The 20,898-nt window shown below is 35.6% G+C and overlaps 1 protein-coding gene across 2 annotated transcripts; it reads right to left on the reverse strand.

Moving 5' to 3' along the window:
- Positions 1-91: 91 nt before the first annotated feature.
- LOC104223783 (sister chromatid cohesion 1 protein 4) lies at positions 92-16,003 on the reverse strand. Of its 2 annotated transcripts, none has more exons than XM_009775288.2 (16): positions 15,785-16,003; positions 15,160-15,416; positions 12,195-12,456; positions 11,476-11,573; positions 11,352-11,395; positions 9,458-9,504; positions 8,574-8,661; positions 7,480-8,437; positions 6,941-7,366; positions 6,530-6,677; positions 4,372-4,508; positions 2,864-3,885; positions 2,128-2,161; positions 1,404-1,515; positions 601-730; positions 92-500 (listed from the first exon to the last, which is right to left on the reverse strand). In XM_009775288.2, the coding sequence occupies exons 2-16, from the start codon at positions 15,281-15,283 to the stop codon at positions 402-404; spliced, it is 3,729 nt and encodes a 1,242-aa protein (XP_009773590.1). In that variant the 5' UTR covers positions 15,284-15,416; positions 15,785-16,003; the 3' UTR covers positions 92-401. The 2 variants fall into 2 exon arrangements, with proteins under 2 accessions (XP_009773590.1, XP_009773589.1); XM_009775287.2 differs by having other exon boundaries at positions 2,128-2,164.
- Positions 16,004-20,898: the final 4,895 nt, after the last annotated feature.

Consider the following 20,898-nt stretch of genomic DNA (forward strand, 5'->3'; position numbering starts at 1 on the left):
TGGCTATATTTTAAATAGCGTATCTAAAAGCCATCCTACCTTGACTTTTACTCAAAAAGACACTAAACTGACCATATCACAAGGCTAAACATAAAAGCAGATATTTTTTCTTTATTAGGATAAATAAGGATAGGGCATTAGAACAGAACCGTGGCCAAATATTATACAGGATATTTACATATAAATAAGATCTATATTGTACAGAGTGCAACAAACACCCGTGTCAAATGATCTACTCTACCAGCCAAGTAAAAACCTAACTACATTGACCATCAAAACATGACTTTAAAGAATGAAATCTAGCAAGAGTAGACCACAAACAGACCCAATTGACTAACTACTAGAAATACATATTTCTGTTTACCGACTTTTCATGTTATACCCTACCAAACGTATCAGATTCAAAAGTCCGATTTCATAAGCTGCATTCGTGGCTTTATCGCGACATCGTCAAAGGGTATCACCTGCTCTACATGGATGTAATCTCTTGTTTTAAGAACCTGCAATAAACACAGGTGATTTAAATGCCATTTGCGCGAAGGAGAGGAAAAAAGGTGCAACGAGAATGTAGAAAAATGATAAGCAGTATTAATTACATACCAAAGTTTCAAAAAACATCCTTGATGCCTCCTTTCGTGTTTTACCAACTAAAAGACCGTCCATGGAGAGAGATTTTCTCCCACGCTCAGATTCCTTAATAAACAAGGTCTGGAGGTACTTGGAAACAGCCCTAAGTAAACAAACATCATTGTGAAAAGACGTTGAAATATTAGTTCATAAACAATAGCATCTAGCTATAAGCATGTCAAGGAAAATACTAAGATAAAATCAGAATAAATAACAGACCCTATCTAGAGGTAAAAGAAAGGAAGCCAAAGCCGTGCTGGTTCAACTACTGCTTATCAGGCCGAGCTTTACTGATCGACTATCTTAATATACCACATTTGTTAGTTGGTAAAAAAGACTAACTAGACCTTTCTGCAGACACTATAAGAGGGGTAGCTGAATCAGAGCAAGAAGGCAAGGGGGCAAGATATGGGGTAGTTCATCCGGTACTCTAGACGGGAATTACTTCCTTCAATGCCAATACTTGTCAAGGAAAAAGAAAAGACGAGATGCACCTTTTAAGACATAAAAGAACGATCACAAGTTTCGTCAAAATATAAGGTGAGAGCCACAAGGAAGAGAAAAAGAACGCAAAACAAGCGAGTAGCAGGAATTTAAAAAGGTCCTTCCCCGAACGCATTTCTGTTGTGTAAATATTGAGCTTCGCGGGTTACTTGACAATTTTGTACCCTTACAGATCAATGAGCGAAAAGGCAGGGAAGGAGGGTAAATTTGCCTAAAATGTCACGCCTGTTAGTGCAGCAGAATAACAGGAAACAAAAGGACAAGGTACACACCTAGTACGAGAAGACCATCCACTGTTGTCGGTGATACGGGTGACATCAGCATCAGGTACATAATCATCAGCTGCTTCTTCATCATCATCATCATCATCGAAGTTCAAAAACCCTAGATACCAACGACAATGCACCAGAGCTAAGAGCATGGAATCACAAACACCTTTGAGAAATCTTGCAAAAAACTCCCAAATAATCTTACATTAATGAGGTTGGCACCATGGTCGGTTTTTGTTAGTTAAGTATAAATAGTTATCTTAGGTGAAATATAGCATTGGTCTCCCATCTCCCATAAATACAGCTATATACATTGTAAATTGTTCCTATAAATGGATTCTGGGTTAAGACATTAGTCATCAGACATTCTCTCAAACTCTTCGAAGTGTGTCACTTATTTCTTCACATGTTTAAATGCAACAGGGACAAAGAGAAGAGTCACAACATTCGTCAATGTTTACGTTAAGGAAGACCTTCAAAACAATTATACAACAAATCACATCAAATCAAATGCAGATTTTGGTAAGCCATCATCGAATTTACATTACCGTTAGAAAATTCAGATAACAAAGTTCCGAAATCTATTAAGTAACCAAACATGCCTACTGCCATTGCAAATTCAAAACTGTTTTCATCCTAATCCAGTTTGACATTGTTTGATTTTCTTTCTTTTGAGGCAATTGGAAGTTTTTAGGTCTTACAAAGTTGCAGATGAGGGAAAACAAACCTGTATCATCTCCAGCAGCTGAATAATCCAGATCCTGCTGAAAATACAACAAATGAGAAAAGCACAATTCAGCAGAGAGAAGATATCAAAGAAAATCTCTTCATTAAAGCAAAGAAAAACAGCATCATTTCACGCCCATTTCAACAAAAGCAACTAGCTGACAAAAAATCTATTAGTTTGGAAAAGCAAAACAGCGCAAGACTAAAGGGAACATCCAGCGTACATGTTCATCTACATGATGACAAAGTTTCTCTTACATATTGCTACCCAAAAAGGTTTACCAATCACTTATAGCCAAGACTATAAATTATCCAACTTCCAGATTCTTTACAGAAGCTCTAATTAGTTCCTTGTCAGCACAAATTTGTGATGCCCTACAGTTTGTAATAGGTTATTTAGCAAAATTAGTTAAGATGAGCATATTGACGTTTTCTGTACTCAACTCACTTTCTTACAAAATTCAATAGAAGCTATATTTTAAGAGTACTCCAGTTTTGCTGTTCATAATTGTCTTTTTAAGGCCTAAATAAAATCTGCTTTCAGCAGTCGCGTTTTACTATCTTGACATCTCACACTATCTATAACGATCTAGAAGTAATCCTGGGCACTTCTATCAAGTACATCAAAACAAAACAAATAATGTTTGTCATACATGTGTGTGTGTGTGTATAGAGAGAGAGTACTGAAACTCCAGAAAACAAGAGCACATGGAAACTCGAAATTTAGCAGAACTTACATCAAGGTCCCCCCGATTGGCATCAGAGAAATCTGCAGCCACCGTATTGTAGGAGAAATCTTCTTCTTTACATGGATATTGTCCAGCTCCTATGGAATGATCCAGCATATAATCCATTTCTTCATATACAATATCCCTGTTAGGTGGGTCAGTTCCTGTAACATTATCAGCAAAGCTCTGGTTGTCATTCTCTGCAACAATATTTTCTACATTAGTTGCATCTTTAACTGTAGCACTGTCTTGGGCAGCCTCCAGTAAAACTGCATCGCCTATCATATTTTCAGTTCCAGTTCCAGCTTCAGATGTAAAGCAGTTGTTTTCTTGCCACTCACTACCATCCACTAGGTTTTCATCGTTCAAATTTTCCAGAGCCTTATCAACTTGAGCAGCCAGTGTATGATTAGGTGGTCCACAAGATACTTCCGCTAAAATAAAAGCATCTTCCTTTCCGGACTCATTAAACGAATCGGCCAGAGGTAGACCTGCTATTACATCACCATCGCCACCTAACCCACCATTATTATGACATGACAATAATTCTTCAGCAGCAGAGGCGATATCTGTTGCTTCAGCTGCCTGAGAACCTGAAAGGCAAGTTCCATGTGGTCCTACTTCTGCTGCATTGTCGGAAGGTTCAAGGTTAAAGTCATTGGGCACCGCAGCATCAGTGATGGCGTCCGGCCGCAGTTGAGAGGCATCGCTATTTAAACATTGGCCATGCTCATCAACATCCCTGTTCTCAGTTGGAACAGTAGCCTCAACAGCTCCTAATATGCTATCATCTCTAGCTACATACCGTTCATTGCTTCCTTCTATTCCACTCTCTCTTTCAACATGTGGTTCATTGAACACCATGGCACGCTGTTCGTCCAAATTTGAGATGGAATTTTCAGTATACACAGCAGTTTGCTGTGGGTCAACCGCCATCCCAGTATGAGAACAGCTAACATCAATAGAAGAGACCTTCACCGTACTCAAGTCAAATTTTTGCTTATGTAAAGAAGCCAATTCCACTGACATATCTGCATCAAAATCAAATTCAGTCAATATGATGAACTAGTATCCATTACAGGAAAGACCATTGGTATTATGCAGCACCGGAAACAAAGTTAAGAGGAAGGCAATAATGTAACTTCTCCTAACATGAAACAATTAGCAAATGAACTTAAACACTTTAAAACATGTGCTTGTACTTTGAGGATGTCTTCAGAAAAGCTATCTGACAGCACTTGACATAAAGTCCAACTATACTTGTTTGCCAAACACATCAGTTTAACAGCTCCACAGTGTACATCCGAGTAGAGAGAAGTTAAATTAATCAATGGAAACGAATCTCCAAGGAACTTGAGGTGTAACTAGCTCATATAAGCACTTCGACGAATTAAAAACGGACAATATGTCATCTTTTATAATGTTCTCAGTTATTGATCCACAACAAAAACAATTGCATGATTCAACAAAGGAGATAATCAAATAGCAGAATGTGTAGAGTTGTATGTTGAACCCACCAGTTAATACCGCTTCTCTGAAAATTTCATCTTCCAACAACTTTTTCCGGATTGCTGCGATTTCAACATGTGTGCAAGGAGCTTTCTTCCTTATGCGGCGTATGTCCTCAGCATGTATCAACTGTTGTCTTATCATACTATCACAAATGCAAATATGCTTTGTCAGTCAGTTAAAGGGTGAGGCGAGTCAAGCTATTTAAACAAAAACCAATTTTTCAGTTCATCGAGGAATAACTTATCAGGAAAAAAGTATTTCACTGGGAAATAAGGCAGAATTGACAAAATAAAAACTAACTATTTGGAGTGAGAGCAACTGAGAGGGAACCTAACTGAATTGGCCATCATTCAGATCCCACATCAATTCACTACTAGATAGCAAACACTGGAATAGCCACTAGAAGGGTCAGCTATTGGCATGCCGAAAACGAACAAAAGACAGTCAGTTTTTTTTCTGTTTTAAACGTAAAAGATAATTAATTCTTTAGTGGACTACAAACAGGTGAAGATGTATTATGGTAGCAAGGCAGCAGTAAGGGTTTATTCAAAGTTAATGCAGCTTACAAGAGGATGAATTATTCCAACCGGCAGATAGCCAACTGGCCTTGGAAACACATCTGGAAAACAAAAATTCCTCACAAAGTCGCATGTTTTGTGTGGCTACTGGCTAAAGAAGCAGCCCTTACACAAGATAATTTGATGAAAAGAGGTTTCATTTTATGTTCCAGAAGCCTTTTGTGTGGGGAAACAGCAGAGACAGTTAACCATCTCTTCCTTCACTGTAAGGTAACAGCTCATCCTTGGAGAATTATTCTTAATCTCAAGGGCATTTCCTGGACCATGCCTGGGAAGGTTACAGATGCTCTTAATAGTTGGGAGGAAACAGGCCTACAAGCAAAGGATAGGACCAGATGGAGAATTATCCCTGCTTGCATTTGGTAGACAATTTGGAAGGAGACAAACTCCGGGTGTTTTGAGAATGCAGAGAAGGGGGTGCAGAAGATCAAGTTATGCGTTATTTTGCTGTTGTGTTTTTGGTGTAATCAGATCTACACAAATGATACTGTCACTATTATTGATGTTTTAGATTCAATATAGAGAAAGGACAGTAATAGTTAGAGCCTCTTTTAGATATGGTTTCAGTACTATCTAAGTACTGTTTTGCCACATAAGAATTATGAAATATAGAAAAAGTTACCAGTTTCAAAAAGATAATCAATTCTCTTTCCACTTTTTTGGGGGGGTAACTGTGGTTCGAGCCAGCTTGCGAGCTCGACTATTCTACAGTGTACCTACATCCTCCCACCAACAAGCACCGGATAACTCTGCCCACCAATACATAGGCATAGATGGGAATAAATCACTTAGCTTTTTTGTCTCTGCTGGGATTCGAACCCTGGTCTCCCATGGTCTTTATTCCAGCTTCATCGACCGCTAAGCCACAACCTTGGTTGCACAATTGGAAATGATGGAAAAATGTGTTAAGGTATCTCCGATCCAACCAAGAACCAACTTGATTATAAGAGGATCTGTTCAGGATCATTAGGAAGTATTAGGTTGTTCTATTTGTCATCGACATTATATTTTTTAACAGCACTGATCTAGTATAACACGAGAACCAGAGTGCTAGACTATAAGTCATGATAACAGTTGCCAGATCGCTGAAGCACTAAGGAATAGGTTATCCCAATAACAAGGGTTGTACACTGAAAGTTGACTGGGAAAAACACAAAGCAACAAGACGAGGCGACCACAACAAATGTGCAACGTCGAAGCAAAGCCTATAAAAGAAATGCCTTTGACCATTGGATCGGAGCAAGACCAGCACCTAAACTCTGGCACACACTAAAGAATTCAGTAATGCAAGAGCAGCTAGACCAAGATTTTATTACGCTACAGATGCAGATCTTATTTAATAGTAGACCGAAAAGCAGAGCCAAGAAAATGCTAGCTCCTATTTTCAGTCTGCTTGATGATATGGATCCATTTATAATTGTTTAAAGCCCGAGATACACTTTTATTCCTTTCATATATTTAATTCTGCTATATTTTGACCACAAGACAGGAAATACAAATCACCCGGCAGAGTGATATAAACTGATGAAAAACCAATATGTATTTGCAGGAAATGAAACAAAAAAATACAGATGATGGAACATACTCTCCATGCAAGACCATGATATCATCCATAAGAACATTCCTCCTTTTCCTGGCACTCATTCGGGCAGCAGAACGGGGACGCTTGCTTGATGTTATCTCAGAAGGTGGAGGAGTAGGCTTAAGCTTCAGTGCTGAAGATCTTCTTCCAACTGAAATGGTAATGAAGATTGTAAGCTGGTCGTAGGTTCAATCCTTGCATGCGACATAATATTATCCTTACTTTGACAGGCCTATTATAAACATTACTCTTTGCAGAATTGTGGCAAATAATTTGGAAAGTGGGAATGCTTCACGGGAATCAGAAAAGAGGATATATGCCATATTCTAAAGAAGAAGAGCCAGAAATTTTCATTAAGATGAAAAATAGTCTCCCTTTCATTTTATAAAGTCCGAGAGGAGAATTCTAATGTACCTAGGATAGAAGAAAGCAAATCATCATCATCAGGAATAAATCCTGCAGTCATTTTGGAATGGACCATCCTTAAAGATTCAGCTGAGTAGAGACTCTGCTCTGTTAGTGTGCTTTCAGCGTAACTGCGCTTCCTTCCTGAAATGAATTTACCACTAGCATCAGCTTCATTGATCCCAGCCAAGTAATCTGGTGTAGCCTCTGGAAAAATACTCCGAGGTAAATCAACAAGCCCTCCTGGCATCGATAGAATCTTTTCAGGAGGTGGCAAGGCAGAAGCAGCTGAACCGCTCATAATTTCCACGTGGCGATCTTCTAGAACGACAGTATCCGTTTGATTAGTTGATTTGTTAGATTCTTTTGGAATGTCTTCACATGAAACAGGTTCTTTCACGGGATTCTCTTTTGAAATTTGTTCTAAATCACTTGCTGCATGACATGTTTCAACTGGAAGTGTAAGAGTACATTCGCATTTCGCAAACAACATTACAATAAAGCACACAGATTTATACCCAAGAAACCTAGAACTCTAGCAGAAATACCTGAAGCATGTGATTCCTCCTCTTTAGAAGTTTCTGGTGGGTGGAAACCCGAAAAAGTAGATGGTGGCTCATGATTAATAACATGCTCAGACCTAGACATTGATGCGTCAAGTTGAGCAGCATTACATCGACTCAGAACATGAACCTGGGCACCATTGGCGTCTTCAGTAAAAACACTTTGTTCCAGACAATCAACGGTCTTTGGTGTCTCTAAGCAAGTTATATCTTGGGATTCACCAGCTTCCAAGTTTCCTGGACTTGCAACGTTATTTGAGACTGCCTCAGGTGATCTCTGATTACTTGGCGAAATATCTTCAGGAACAGGCTGGCCAATGCTACTTAAAGCAGAAACATCATGGTCAACTTTTGCGGAACTAATTCCATTTGGAAGTGGAGCCTCGTTGTGGAAGCCACCCGGGGTAGATACATCAACCTTGTCTACGCCAGAAAGCATGCACTGCGTGTTCCTCTCATTTGTTTGACTATCAGATGCAGCAATAATCTCATCTGCACATTCTAGTGCAGATGATTTTGAATTATCCTGATGAACAGCAGCAAAGGATGGTCCAGATGCTACAGCGGGATCACTTGATTTCACAGGATCGATTGCAACTTCACTTGGAGGCAGCTGACCATCCGGCACCAGTTGTTTGTCACACGTGTTGCCTAAATGGTAACCATTCTCCTCAGGAATCACGAAGTGAACAGTATCAGCATTCGAGCCATCAGTTAGTGCTTGATTTTCTAGAAGTTCACTCCCGTTATTCACGTTATTTTCACAAGAGAGATTCTCTGTATTTCTTTTTACAGCATATTCCATTAAATGACGATCTTCCAGTCCTATATGGTCCTCACATGCTGATGTTTCCTGAATGTTAGACAAGTTCGGTTCTTCCGCCAACCCAGGAGTGCATGGAGCATGATCCATGAAATCAGCATCGCCATCAACTCCATCAATCTGCGCAGAAAGAAAAGGCCTTGATCATTCTAGCAAGTATGCTAAGGTACATAAAATGAGATGTTTGACACAAAAAACAACAAATAGTCGATAACCAGCTATTATATATGGAATAAAGGACAGATAGACTAGTTACCATGCTCTCGGAATTTGCAGCCATCTCTTCATTGTGCTCTTCTTGTTTGAGTGGTGTCATTGGTTCAACGGACGCTAGAGGATCAGCACTAGAATCAGCAAATTTTTGTGTCAGATAGTCATATGATTTAAACTGTAATAATACAGTATTGCAGCCTGATGGATTAACAATCAAACTCCTTTTAAAGATGTTTGATCTGCTCCAACAGAACCCCAAGAATAGAAGTCAAGAGAGTCAGAAAAAATTTCAAAAGAAAAAAAGAACATCAAGCTGCAATGTTTTTGGCTCATTTCATGCCAAGAATCCAACCTGACGTATTAGCCCTGGTATTCAATAACCCTATTTAGCACTAGATGGATTCTGCATCAATTACTTAGTAAACCATGCGTATATAAGTTTTTGGCAAAATTCATCTTGGCAGTAGGGTACTCATACACTTGAAAGAATCTTAACTGCAGAGAGAAATGCGAATATAATAAATTTAAGGTACAGTGAGCCTCTAGCGGATAAGATCACAGAGCTTTGTAAACTAGATTGGACAAGTTTCACCACAGTAATATCAACAAAATCACACTCCTCCCTACTTACCGGTAAATCCAAGGGATTTTAGAAACTTAACTAGGTAAATGGCATGCAGTTATAATCAGGTATGAAATGGCTTAAATCTGTCACACAAAATGAGGGCATAACGGGAGGTAAAGAAAACCATATCATAGTTTTAAATTAGATGAAGCTCCTAAGAAACTTGTTACTGGGAACATTCTGCAGAAATATGTCCGATGTGTATATATATATATATATATATATGGCTTTAATCAGAAATATCCTTATGAACATGGAGGTAGGGGAATATTGTAACAGGCAGTGTATAATTTGAGATCAACCTCACACTAGCATCTCCAGCAGCAGCAACCTTGTCCAAAAATAATTCCTGTTTGCAATTAGAAGTCCAAAATCAGAATGGAAGATAGATAAAATGACATAGCACTGTAATACACATTTCATCCTTTATCAAAAGGAAATACACATTTCTTCGTAAAAGGAGCACATGTCCTGCATCAATGGAGGACTACAGATTAACAGCTATCGGACGTAATTCATGTAGAAAATATGCCATTAGCAACCATGACGCTCGAACAAGATTTTTTCAGTTAGGAAGTTTCTCTTTCTCATGACAGGATAAATAAAACAATGTACACCATGACCGATTATTCTTCCCTAGAGATCCTCTAGAAAGAATTTTGTATATCCTCATAAACATATACTCCCTCCGTTTCAATTTATGTGAACCTATTTTCTTTTTAGTCCGTGCCAAAAAGAATGACCTCTTTCCCTATTTAGAAACAATTTACTTTTATGCAATGATTTATAGCCACACAAAATATATGTCTTTCATTTTACACCACAAGTTCAAAAGTCTTTCTCTCTTTTCTTAAACTTCGTGCCCAGTCAAATAGGTTCACATAAATTGAAACGGAGGGAGTACTTTTTAGGTGTCTATTTCTGTCCTGTAAGGCGAAGTGCTCAAGACAAATAAATACTTCACACTGGAAAATTAATTTAAAACATTGAACCAATAAAAAGAAAGGGGAAGGTAAAAGAAGGTAAAGAAAGGAAAAAACAATAAAAAGAAAAGGGAAGGGGAAAAAAGGTAAAACAAGAAAAAGGGAAAAAATAAAACATTGAGACACATACACATACATGGAGAAAACACTAAATTGAGACACATGCACATACGTGGAGATTGAACCAATAAAAAGAAAGGGGAAGCGGAAAGAAGGTAAAAAAGGGAAAAAACAAAACATTGAGACACATGAACATACATGGAGAAAACATTAAATTGGAGAAGCTGCAGTATATCTATCCAATATTCCACAAAGCTCGACTGTTCTAGCACCATAGATATAAATAAACAATTGAGAAACTTTCATTTAGAAGTAATACGCTCTTGAGAAACTTACGGGTGCTTAACTAGAAACAAAAGACGGGCTTTTATTTTTATAAAAAATCATTTCCCATGAAAAGCAACCACGTTCCTTTTCCCCAATGCACCCACAACATAGCAAAAGCGGTGACATTCAGTGCTTTGGAAAAAATCATTTTCCAACCTTCAATTGTTCTGCTCCTTATTCCTTTGGGGGTTTGGAGCTTGTAGGTCCTCCACTTCCTAGAATGCACCTTCTACTTTCCATAGATTTCGTTATTCTATAATACCATTTTATCTCTAGCACTAGACTCTAAAAAGAAATTTCAAGGAACTCAACAAAACAAGACAAAGAGGTTGCATCAGAACATCAGTAGTTTCAGCACAGACAAACATGGAGGTAAAGAAAAAGAAGCAGCAGAACTTGGAAGCATCCCATTTCCAAAGGAAAGAAAAAGGAAAGAAAACACTATATCATGTTCAGTGAAGAGGTGCTTCCAATTGACCAAGTTTGGATTGTAAAACTGGATGAAGAAGTCTTGTCTAAGTGGATATAAATCAATCACGTTCCTGCTTCCTAGTAGCATCCAGGACTACAGAATATGGTCAAAATTTAAGCAACTTCGATAATCATATTGCTGAAAGGCTAAGATCTCAATTCCAGACCAGCTCATGAACACACTCACCCACCCACCCCCACCCCCACCCCAAAAAAAAAGAGCTGCCGAATGCTTCCCGGCTTCCATCAAGAAGGCAAGAATAACAAGGAAAGGGAAGGCATTGGAATTAAGGTAAATGAAATAAAGCAACAAGATAACGCGAAGCTAAGAGGTGAAATAATAATATGACCTTACCTCATCGAGGTATAAACCAGAAGTGTCACCATCCCCAAATCTCTCTGAGCAAAAATCACCATGTAACATATGAGTATCAGTGAAATAACAAATCTAGAAATCAGTTATCCAAAGTAATAATTACCATCCAACCCAAACTTTGAAGTTGAGTAAACCACGCCCTCCATGTTATCTTGTAGTGTAATCTGCTCCCTTGAACTAACATGATGGTCCACATAGTTACTGCAGAATTGACATTGACTTTAGTAGAAAAAATTGAGGCACAGTGAGCTCTAAGTGGACCATAACACAATCTTCCACCAAAATAGATTAATTGATGAACAGGACGAGAAGAAAAAGATAAGTACTTCAGACACAACTCCCACAGCCAGCAACTATAGTACTCCCTCCATTCCAATTTATGTGAACCAATTTGACTGGACACGGAGTTTAAGAAAGAAATAAAGACTTTTAAAACTTGTGGTCCTAAACAAGCCATAACATTTGTATGGCTATTATTCTTTTTGAAACTTGTTTAAACATGCCAGAGTATTTGTGTGGCTATAAAAGCTTCTCATTTAGGGTAGAAGTGGAAGTGGAAGTGGAAGTTTAATTATTTTCAAATTCAGAAAGAGACCATTCTTTTTAGAACGGACCAAAAAGGAAATACCTCCAAATAACTGGGAAACAGAGGGAGTATGTTGTATTCTCGTAAAAGCCATGACATGCAGCAAGCTAGTAATATAATAAACAACAACAACACCAACAAAAACCAGTTTGTCTGGGGAGGGTAGTCTGTACGCAGACCTTACCCCTACCTATAATATAAATAAAGAGACAACAAAAAGATAGACTGGAACTGACCCCTGAAAAATCTCATTGTCTGGCAACTCAAAATCATCAAGTTCAAAAGTCTCTGGCAAGGTGATTGAGTGATATGGAGCCTTAGATTCTTCAGGTGGTAAATCCACAGCGGTGGAGCGAAAAGCTTGCTTGACTTTTAGCAAAGCCTCACTGCAATCGTCAAATAGGTAACCCACCTTTCGAGAATATATCCTCACAACTCCAAGAAGAAGATGGCTAGATAACCGCAATGCAATTGGCGCTTCAGGAAAAAGGATTGAGTCTGTTGAAGAAGAACAAGACAAGTTAAAAACAAAGGGAAGAATACCTTTCGTGATTAAGCAACAAAAGAAAAATTAGTATTCAGAAGAAAAGGATGGAGATAAGATGACCTCGGGCTCTCAACCCAACAATTAGAAACATTGTTGAAAAAGCACATTCATCCTATTTAAGCACGACCTACATTTCCTGTATTTATTTATTTTTTTAACCAAAAGTTTCTTCAACAAGTTCAATGCAAAGTAGCTGTTCTCTTCAAAATATCATAGGCACAAAAGTCGATTGGAACCAAAAGTACCAGACTATTCATATATTCAGATATATATGGTAATAAGCAAGAACTTGCTGAAACTTGTATTGGTTGAGCCTTACAGAAGGACGCTATTTTACTGTTAACTAGAGTTAATGAGCAGGCTGTCACTTCTTATACCATAGGTTAAAAACGGGCATGCGCTTTACTGCAGAAGCCCTGGTTTACTAGGTGTAGACTCTTGGTGCTTTCTAATATAACTACTTTACTTATCAGACGCCAAAATAACTAATTAAAAAAGTGCAATACCAATGGTGGTACAAGTTCACAGGGCACACAAATTTTGACCAACGTTCAAGAAACTTAGCTTTCCACATGCTTAAAAGTTAAAACCCTTAGAAAGAGGGTTTATAAGCTGCAAAATATTCTCTTCTTAAATAATAGGTATAAACAGGTAAATCAAACGTAGAATTGGAAAGTTCAAATTTCTTTTAAGCATTGCATAACGTAACTCCAATCGCCTATATTTTCTTCAGATTTTGCAGCCTAAGGAGCACAAATAAACTACTTTTTCATTTATTTTACATGTATTTTCAACTTGCCTCTTTGTGCAATATACTAAAAAGGAAAAAGTAATTCACTAAAAGAAACTGGAAAGTATTTCTGCAAAGAAACCCAGAAAGAGCCAGAAGTAGAGCTTTCAATCTTTTTTGTGGTGAACTTTGTCACATCTTCATTGCTTCTTTGATATTTAAAGGTAAGTATCTTTATAACATCCAATGGGAATGCGAGGCCAACACAAAGACCCAGAAAGATTCAAAGATCTCTTTTTCACACCTCATAGTTGTATTTACTCCCCAAATCACTCCCTGGGTCCAAAGCATGACTGATTTTCTTTAATGACACATTTTCCTCCCTCCAACAATTCAAAAAATTATAAACTAAGTAGTAATTCATATTATTCCAAACTTTATGCAGCATCTTTTTAGGTAACTATTCCATTATGACATTTCTAATCATTACTCAAAATAGCTCTCAAACTGTCTAAAAACATTTTATTCATAATCTCCAATAAGCCAATGTGATTCGTGCATCCAGGTACAGAAAAAGTATAATTCAAGTTCTCTTGATACAACCGACATAATTAGAACTTTATACATTTGAAAAGTTAAAATACTCATATTTCTCAGATACGGATAAATATTGGGTCTTTTTTTAATAACCAGATATATATTGAAGTCATTAAAGGTTGTATTCAGTGAAGTTTATATTCATATTTCTCTTCTCATCCTTTTTCATTGCCTCTTCTTTTTTAATGAGTTCATTAACTCTCTCTTTTGTCATAAAGAGGGATGGAAGCATCCATGGACGAAGAGTTCCAATGAAAATATTTTTACACCATTGCAGCATGCAGATAGCTCACAAAGTCGAACAAGGAGAGTTTAACATCCTGGTACTAAGCCCTTCAAACTTAAAAACATAATGAAACAACACAGAACAACAGTTTGAACGCTATCAAATAATCAATTGCTAAAATTTCACTAAAATGAAAAAAATGAGAGCAAGCCCATTAGTCCACATTTAACAGAAGCATTGTGACTGCCTATACACTTGAGATGTTAAAAAATGACAGTCAAGGGCATTAAATGGCAGATCTTTCTTTACAAATGTGATGTCAGGACCAACTTAAACGCACCTCAGCTAATTCCACATGGTATCTACTAGCTCCGACTAGCAAAGGTACCGGGTAATTCTGCCCTTCAAGGTTTGGGCATATGGGAAGAAATCACCTAGTTTATTCTTGTTTACGCTAGGATTTGAACCTAAGACGCATTAAATGGCAAATTTCCTTCTAGGTTAACCAATCAGGTAATCTAACCATCAAAATCCTATGAACTAGGATCAAATTCAGTTAACCCCTAGAAAACCACTTGGTTATAAAGTAGCTTTATGTGTTTTTTTTTTTTTTTTTTTGGGGGGGGGGGGTAAGTGGTCTTAAAGTTTTCCAAATGAAAGACGAAACGTAAAGATTGTAACTATAGACGGGAGAAAGTATCCTGACTACCAACAAGCAACAAACATTGATGAACACCATTAATCGATCCAGGATAATCTATCCGAACAAACTCTAGCACTTACTTCTACCATAAAAAAGAATCTCCACACTTAGCACCAACATGAACACAAGAAGATCATCTTGTCCCACATATTGGAAGGCATTATATGCTAGTTATTCAATTAACTATGAGATTTTGAGAGCATTAATGCAAGTGAGCCACATTGCTCCTGTATATTTTGTTATTACTTTGTTATGTAAATGTATATTTTACCATGAAATTCATCTAGAAAGCAAGAATTTTAAATACAGCTAAATAATTAGGCAGCTAGTCACAGTAAACAATTGAACAGGAAAATGAAAACAAGGAGAAAGTAACCAATCACATATGGAGAACTGACCTACGGAGACACCAATATCTGTATCAGCAACTTGATTCTTCCTAAGTTTCCTCTCCAGATGTGCTGCAATCCATATAGTTCCCAAAGGCCCCTTTTTGGCCAATATGAACTGTGAGTAAAACATTTCTCCAAAAGAACTTCAAATTCTTCTTGTACACATACACAAATAGAATCCACAAACACCCTATTATAAAACCCTAACTCCAAATCCAAAAACCCTAACTTTTTCCCCAAATTTCAATCAGGACCTGAAAAACCTACAACCAAAGAAACCAAAGAAAACCCCATCTTTACTATAAACAACATAACAAAAACTTCAATAACACACAACAATTAGCTTCAATCTACAAGAACCAATAAAATTTCCCAAACCCACAACTCAAATTACTGGGTTGCACTAAAAAGCTAGGGCTATTCCAATAAAATTCACCAAATTCAAACTAAAAAGCCCATCTTTACAATAAACAGCATAGCAAAAAATTCAATAACACAGCAATTAGCTTCAAATCTTCAATAATCCGTAAAATCTCCCAAAACCCACAACTCAAATTACTAGCTTGAACTAATAGGCTAGGGTTTTTCCAAGAAAAGACCCGAAATTTGAGAAACCCTAACTTTCCCTTACTTGGAAAAATTCAAGAATTCAGCTCAACCAATAATGAAATAGCAACTCCCAAAGCTAAGATCCAACTCCAAATCAGACTAAAAGTGGAATAATTAGCAGATAATTGATGTAATTAAAAGTTAAATTTTTTTGTGGGGGTGATTTGAACTGAAAGTGGGAAGCTGAGAATTTTGTCAATTTTTTGAACTAACTCGTAGTTTTTGGACCAAAGCGCCTTCGAACTGAGAATAGTTGTTTTATTATTCATGTGTGCTTCTGATGGTTTGACATAACCGTACGATCAGAGAGATCGGAAATGGACGGTTTAGATTAGAACTGAAAGTCATCGTTACGTCTGTTGGAAGTGTACCACGTACGCTTTTTGTGTGCTAATTAAGTGGGCAAGAATTGTAAAAATTCCGAAAAAAGTTTTTTAAAAAATGGTATTTGAAAATTAAAATTGTGTTTGGACATGAATATAATTTTGAGTTATTTTTAAATTTTTTTGAGTGATCTGAATGCTTGAAAAATAGTTTTTTAGAATTTTTCAAATTTTTAAAAAATTCTAAAATTTATTTTCAAGTGAAAATTGAAAAATGTTGTTTTCGAAAAAAAATGAAAAATTTTTGAAAAAAAGTAAAATAAATTTCATGTCGAAACGGACTCTAAACTACTAGTATAAGTTTTTAGGGGTTGTTTGGTTTGCATTATAGAAAATAATTATTTTTTGTATAGAATTTTATACTATTATTTATTTCTTAAAACTAATATAATATTTGATTTTTTAATACAAAACCCACATGAATTGTCCTATGCGGAGTTTAATAATAAAAATAAAGTAGTTGTATAAATTCTGATAACTCTATATGAAAGTCTTTTTATCTATTGTAATACATATATACATGTATTTAGAGACAAAAAATATACTTAAATTAGGAAATTCTTTCGTAACAATCCATGTATTATTATTCGCCACATAACAATTTATAGTTATTACACCACATAAACACTCTGTGCATTATAATTATGCATAAATACACTATAAACTCATGCGACCTCTAATTTTTCTTATTTTAGAATTTTCAACGTATTATGCTCTTAACACCATAATTTGTTTTTAACTCAAAAAAAAGGACTCGGCCTTTAATGTGTTTAGCGCATACTATATTACTTTAAGGAGACCTATTCGAAATATTAAAACTATTGTGTTCAGCAATTATAATGATATCAAATTGGTTATGTTTGCCTCTGTAGGTCCTTTTGGGTCTTTTCCTAATTAAGTCCTATTTTTTTCTCTTTTTTTTTGTTTGGAACATCTTACGTATGTTGGATCATGCACCACTTTCGATATTGTAATGACCACAAGTTCATAAATCATATTATGTCCAATTTGGGGTCGTTTGAACTTAATATTTTACTTTATTTTTGCATCACTATGTAAAAACTATAAATATATGAGCCTTCCTTTTTCTCAAATTCGAGAATCAGTTTAATGTATATGAAATCAAAGAGTCATACTAACCTCTTTAACATGTCTTGAGAAAATGATATAGGAATTATTTGTGCATACACGGCCTAACAATACCTCAGAATTTGTTGGTGGTACTATGTTTGTTGATTTTTAAAACTGGTTATTAAATGATGGTGCCCAAAAAATTATCAATTGATGTAGGAATTTTTTTAATAATAATATATTGATGCTGGAATTTTGAAATTGTTAAACCTCTTTTTGACTTTCTTCATTGTGTATGCTAAAGCTATAATTTTTCATGGAGGCAGGATTTGAGAGAGAATAATCAAGAGAAGCTTGCAAATTCAAAAGGTTGAGGACTCAACATAATAATTGTAAATTCAATTTTATTTAGTGTAAAGTAAACATATTTTTAAAAAAAAAGACCTTCCATTTATTAATTAGTACTGACAAAATTGATAAATATTTTAAATATTCGTCCAACTCGCTCAATAAAAATGAATTAGATAATCAATCTGTTAAAAGCGGGCTATATGACTAGTATATTAAGAAAAGGATCAAGTATGAATCGATTTCATGTCATCTATTTTTTTTAATGGACAATTGAGGAGTCACATAGATGGAATTTAGAATTTCTATCCAAATTGCGCAATTTTGGTTGAGAAATTTCACTATGCAACATTTGCGAGAATTCCAAAAATATGCAACAGTCATATTTGAAATGCGATTTACATGTGCTCTATGTTGGGTTCGGCTCTGCTCCATTACTTTTGGCTCCAATAAACATCAATACACCTGCAGGTGAATGACACGTGTCCATATAACTATAAAGGATTGTTGTTTTTGCTTTTTAAATTATTCTTGTATTTTTTGTTATTCTCCATCTTTTGCGGACGGGGACAGGAATAGTAATAGTTCCAACTTACTATTACTTTGAGTACGACAAACATGTACCTAGTGCACTGATTTTTTATTTTATTAATTAATAGAATTAATTACTGATTTTCTACATATAAAAAGCTAACCACATTTTATTCTATTAAACAATTAATTCATATATTTTTTTTTATAAGAATACAATACACTCGATAACTTTTTGCCTTGTGGCACTCTTTGTTATGTCTATATGCTTTCATGGAAGGGAATGATTGATTTTGGTATTAACATGAGATAAGTACACTAGAAGGATAAAAAATTTGACGTCAACAAATTTCTTCTTGTTCCGTCCGCAAAAGATGGAGAATAACCAAAAATACAAGAATAAATTAAAAAGCAATCGTAGCCCTTCGTAGTTATATGGATACGTATCATCCATCTGCAAGTGTATCATACTATATTATAAATGTGAAGACTTTTAGATAATATTATTTTACTAAAATATCCTTCAAAACTTGAATGACCAGATTACCCTATAGCTAAAGTAAAATTACTTTCCATTAAATATATATATAATTGATCATTTAATTGAGGTCCTAATAAATGGTAGTATTCACTTATCCTTCCCATCTTTTTTTCGTTTTTTGTCAGTTTGCTCTCCTTTAAGCTTCCACTATTAAAATCATCCGGTCAGAACCTTTTTATATGCTTGATATTTTTTCGAATAAAAATGCACACAATATATTGTCACTTAATTTCTTTTACAGTGCATTCTTCATGCCAAAGTCGTATCTATGTACAAATTTTTCTTTTCCTTTATTATTTTGTTTCAGAACTTCACGAAATTTAGTTTGTCTTTTAGACTTTTGAATTTCTATGCTATTCAAGCAAGATTATGCCGGATATTACCCATAAATAAAAATCATGTATCAAGCATCATCATCTGATATGTACTGAATTACTTCATTAATCCCAATTTAAAAAATGAAAATGAAGAAAATATCTCCTTTCACAGTGCTAAGTTTTCCTTCATTACTATTACTTTTAGATCCTACAACTCATTTTTTTTTTTCAAAAGTAATTTTTTTTTGCCCATGTTGTTGTCCTAGTATATTAAAGCCTGATTAATAGGAGTATTGGATTATGTTGTCACTGAAAGAAAAAAAGATTGAGAAAACAAAAGCATAATTGCTACTCATATTCACATGTAAATTATATTATTGAAGTATAAAAGAACAAAAACAATTGTCAAGCTTAATGTTTGATATGTTAGACAAACTGCATAATTAAAGTTGTTTAAACATACTTTTCAAATTTTATTATATAACTTTTATAAAAAAAATTATACTATTTTATACTTATTATATGGAGTATACGCACAGCGTGCGTATATAAAACTAGTGGAGCCAAAAGTAATAGAGCAGAGTCAAGAGTCAAACCTCTCTAAGTTATACAAGAGAACATACGGTTTGGAGATGTTTCATTTACTTAAATTGCATTTTAAAATACAATTTATAAACCCCACTTCTAAAATGCAACTTATAAATTTCATTTCAGACATTTAATTAATCGCCAACAATCTCAAGTGTTATGCCAAATTACATTTCTAATGTAAACAATACGATCAGCATAAATCGACTAAATATAATGGGCAAATATAAGAATGACTTCTTTTTTTAGTTTATATTTTGAGGTTAGTATCATCGCCATATATAATAAAGTGTATTCAGTTGAACACCATTAACCGAAAAATTATACTATTTATATAAGTCAAAAAATACTTTTTATAAATAGCAACATACCTAGTATTATCTCATATTGTGGGGTCTGAGGAAGGTAGTCTGTACGCAGACCTTACGCATACTTTGATGAAGGTAGAGAGGTTGTTTTCAATAAACTCTCGGCTTAGAAAAGTATAAGCACCACATTAATGAAAAGATAGATAAGAAGAGACAACACCAAAAAGCTATGTAAAAAGCAACATAAAAATAACACGATAATAAGATGATCAAAATGAAAGAAAATAACGGGTAGTCATAGAAACCCACTACCAATAAAATACGAGAGTGTGTACTCATACTACTGGTATGGACAATATAGACCACCTACCCAACTGCCATAATTCTCGACCTCCACACCTTCCTATCAAAAGTCACGTTCTTGGTAAGCTAAAGTTGCACCATGTCTTGCCTTATCACCTTTTCCCACTTCTTTTCACGACCCAATTTCCCCTCCGTTGGATTTCGTGACGGCACATAGTCTTAAGGACTAGGTAAGCCTAATATTTACGGAGGAACAATAATAGTAAATATATCTTAAAATTCTTCTGGAATAAATCCTTTATACAATGAACACATTCCAAAAATCTGGTAGTACAAATCATAAGCTCTACAAAGTTAACTACCACTTTTAAATATAACTGTTCGGAAAAGAGTGAAAATAGTTGAATACAAGTAAAAAGGTGACTCCGAAGCCTGCGAACGCAACAGCAGGTTACCTTGATTCTCCTCAACAATGATCCACACAGCTACTAACGATCAATACCTGGATCTGCACAACAAAAATGTGCAGAAGAGTAGCATGAGCACACCACAGCAGTGCCCAGTAAGTATCAAGACTAACCTCGGTAGAGTAGTAATGAGGAACAGTCAAGACATCTATCAATCCAATAAACGGTACAAATATAAGCATAGGAATGGCGGAACATGATGTGTATATATAAAGACTATACGAAATGACTAACAATACTACAATCACAATAAGGAAAGAAAACAGTAAGTAACAACGG

The sequence above is a fragment of the Nicotiana sylvestris genome, chromosome 5 (assembly GCF_000393655.2).
Source record: "Nicotiana sylvestris chromosome 5, ASM39365v2, whole genome shotgun sequence".
Taxonomy (NCBI): domain Eukaryota; kingdom Viridiplantae; phylum Streptophyta; class Magnoliopsida; order Solanales; family Solanaceae; genus Nicotiana; species Nicotiana sylvestris.